General features: G+C 45.9%; 1 protein-coding gene across 1 annotated transcript in view; it reads right to left on the bottom strand.

Annotated features, from left to right (window-relative positions):
• The window catches only part of LOC108573854 (colorectal mutant cancer protein), a 54,447-nt gene extending 51,766 nt beyond the window's left edge, over positions 1 to 2,681 (bottom strand). Inside the window, exon 1 of the mRNA XM_017936331.1 lies at positions 2,412 to 2,681. Coding sequence (XP_017791820.1) covers positions 2,412 to 2,521 — 110 coding nt within the window. The 5' untranslated portion in view covers positions 2,522 to 2,681. The remainder of the gene's footprint in view (positions 1 to 2,411) is intronic.
• Positions 2,682 to 3,500: the final 819 nt, after the last annotated feature.

Below are 3,500 nucleotides of genomic sequence, written 5' to 3' on the forward strand. Positions count from 1 at the left end.
CTTCCTTCTACCAGTCTTGCTCTTTCCTGCTTTTTTTCTTCTTCTCCCTTTCTTCGTTCCTCTTCTTCTATTTCCATCCCGTTCCACCAGTGGCTCCAGAGCCCCTCGAATTACAGAAAGCCTTTATTATCGACGCACAGAACGCTCTGTCTGTCTGTGCATACAACGGAAATTGCCTGAGAACGCTCGAATATCATCCTCGCGACGGAGAGTTTAATTGGCTAAAGTCAGTCTCTCGTAGACCCTCCCCTCGGCAACAGCTGACCTATGGGCGAAGATATGAAAACGACCGCTTGAAAACAAGTGCTTTTTTAAATTTCCCACCCTATCTGTTATTGCGTACTTTTTGTAATACACCGATAAACGATTTTTTAAATACGAATAACTCTTATGTGAAATAAAGCCCTTTAGATTTCTCGTAAAAATGTTTAACTTCGTAAATTTCGATATTTTTCGAGGTAAGATGGCGTCGTTCGATATTTCGATACGCTACTACTTTGTCAAAATCGACAGCTACCTTGATTTTCTAGAAAATGAGGCGTAAGCATTTGTGCTACGCGTATTTTAGCAGCAGAGTTTGTATCCAACGGCATAAATTCCAGATAATAATGCACAAAGCACAACAACGATAACGATCGAGGATCGTTCGATAAATAATGGTTACTTAACGGATTAACCCCTCTGGTAATAATTATCGATGCCATAGAAATCGATGTAACAGAGGGGTGGATACTTAATTGCCAGAGATAGCTAGGCGGTTAAAAACAATCGGGGAACTTGTTGCGAAGCCATACCGAGAATCATTTCTGCAACCAGATACGATCAAGCTCGATAAATCTTTCGCGACACCAATGCGCGCTAGCTACAAAGCAACGATGTTAGCGAGAACTTGCAACCCGATCGAACGACAAAAACTAACGGCTAACTTTATCGTCGAGGATTTATGCCTGAGTTCGTACCTGTTAAAAATCCATTTTTTTCGCGAAGCGGTAGGAAAAAATTTACATCTCGACGTTTCCCGCCAGAACGCATAATGGCGTCAACCTCGTTACGACGATAGTGGCCCTTTGTTTCTTGACTAAGTGCGTGCTGTTTTTCTTTCCATATTCCGTGAGTTTCTTGCAGAATTCTTCGTACTTTACTGCTTCTTCGATAACATTTTTCGTGTCATGCACGACACGAAATGGTATACCCACAAGTGGCCGGTTCATGGGGGAAGAAAAACACGGAGGAAACAAAAAATCATAAACGGGCGCGGACAAGAGAGCAGTTGCCTGGCCGGGCGCACGAAATGTCAATAGTCCCGCAACGTGGATGTTTTCGTAAGAGCCTATACACTTGCGTGCGCCACGCCACGCACCACTTGCGTCGAGACGATAAACTAATCGTTCTATTTAGGTTTTAAGTGAAAACAGAAGATTCTTGAAATTTCCTGATTTATTTATTTGCGAAAATAAACTTTACAATTTACGTCGTACAAGTATACACTCGTTAATTTTTTTTTTTACTAAAAATCTATTCTTCGTTCGTGTAGAATTTTGTTACGTGCTCTCTATTCTCTAATCTATGACACGATTGTCGCCACTTTGAAAACACGTCCCTTTGAAGCTTCAATACGGACAGCGTTCAAAGCGTACGCAGCCTACATTTCTTTCCTAAAAACGTACACTCTCGCGTGGCAACCTACGTTAATTCGCAAAAGCAGGAACGTAGCAGCGTGAAATTGTAGAGAGAATGAAACGAAACTTCTGGAAGGAAGTTTCTAACCCAACATCGGGCCCCCTTTTGTCGTGATCGCGCATGGATCCGCGCTTTGACGCACAAACTCGCTCGCTTCGGGGCGGAGAAAAATGCGAAACGCGGGCTCGGTAGCTGCGGAGAGTAATTGACGGCTAATTTTCGCTAAAAAGCACTGAATACAGTAGGTCGCAGCGGGAGCAACGGAGGAACGGAGAATGGTGGAACGGAGGACGAGAGGAACAGAGAGAAATAGGGAAACGGTTGAATATCGAGGAAACGGTTATACGTTTAATGAAAAACCGTGGCTGGCGGATCGCGTGTGCATCCCGTAGCCGCATTATCTCGCGAGTTTATTCATCCGCCGGTAGCGAGAAAACAGTACGCGTTCCCGGTTTAATTCGTGGCATCGCGATGTATTCAGGCTAATTAATCGGGCTAATAATTAAAAGATGTGCGTGCCGTGTTACCCGGCGAACTTTCCTATTCAACTTTGCCTATAGATTCTCGCGCGGGGCAGGATACTTCCAATGATCATTTTCGTCGAGAAAACGTATATACGCTCGCTTTGGAAAATTTCAAAGTACGTCAAAACGTTAGGGTTCTTTCCAAAGCCATATGTTTCACCGTTTAAAACTCAAAGCGTATTTCGTATGCAAATTGACGTGGCTCACCTGTCGATAAACCCATCTCCGTCGCCGTCGCATGCTTGGAACAGCTTCCTGACGCGTTCCTCGTCGCAGATGGAGCCTGCTTCACTCTCAGCATCCGCGATCTGTGACATCTTCACTTTACCTTTCGCTTATCCATTGTGACGAACTATCCGCGCACTACCCAGTTGCTTCATGTCCATCTTTCCTTACGTACCGCCTTTGTCACGTCGAAAAAGGTGGCCGTCTCTTACGCTATACCGCTACTCGCGTCTCAGATTCCTTCTGTTACCCTGGTGTATACATCTTTCGGGGAATAATTCTGACACCGCGAGCCGACCACGAGTCCTTCGAAAGTTTTGCCACCGCGAAATACACGATTCCGTGACGTATTAGACACGGTCGATCGTTAAGTCACGTGTTGCATCGCGATCTCTCGTCAATCGATTCCGCGAGACCGTACACTCGATCGCCTCCGCGATCACGTTCGAAGAACGCAAAGGTCTACGAACCTCGGTGGAAGCAACGGCTATTTTTAGACCGCCTAAAGTATGTAGATTCCCTTGTTCCAGAGGACTTGGCTGGCGCATAGGGTATAAACAGATCGGCTGCAAACGAGCGGGCCATTCTCTCGCGAACGTATTTTCATAGCACGATACTTTACGCGTTATCACGATCCGTCAACCTTCCGAAGATGCATGGGCGTTCGTCTTGTCACTGGACTTGGTCGAAAAGGGTGAAACAATTTCGTGTTTCCGGTGTCGCGGCGCACGCACGACAGAGAACCCGTAACCGCCGTTTTCCAGTGTCACCGAGTCACTAACCCTAACCTCAAAACCGGACTCGAGGCTCACCCACCCCCGCGAGCCGTACAGCGGTAATAAAAACTATCGATTGAGTGTGCCGCGGTTAAAAATCTTTGACAGCTCGCGCCATCTTGGAATTCTCGAGCACGACGAAAACAAAGATGGCGAGCCGGCACACGAAACGTTCCGGTACGTCCGTCAGATGGCGCCACACGCGCGGCCTGTCGAGCGTGAGTAATCGTGTAAATAAAGATACCTCGAAAAAGTTACATAATACACTTGTAATATTGAAAATAAATTACCTTTA

The sequence above is a fragment of the Habropoda laboriosa genome, unplaced genomic scaffold (genome assembly GCF_001263275.1).
Source record: "Habropoda laboriosa isolate 0110345459 unplaced genomic scaffold, ASM126327v1 scaffold111, whole genome shotgun sequence".
NCBI classification, from domain to species: Eukaryota; Metazoa; Arthropoda; class Insecta; order Hymenoptera; family Apidae; genus Habropoda; species Habropoda laboriosa.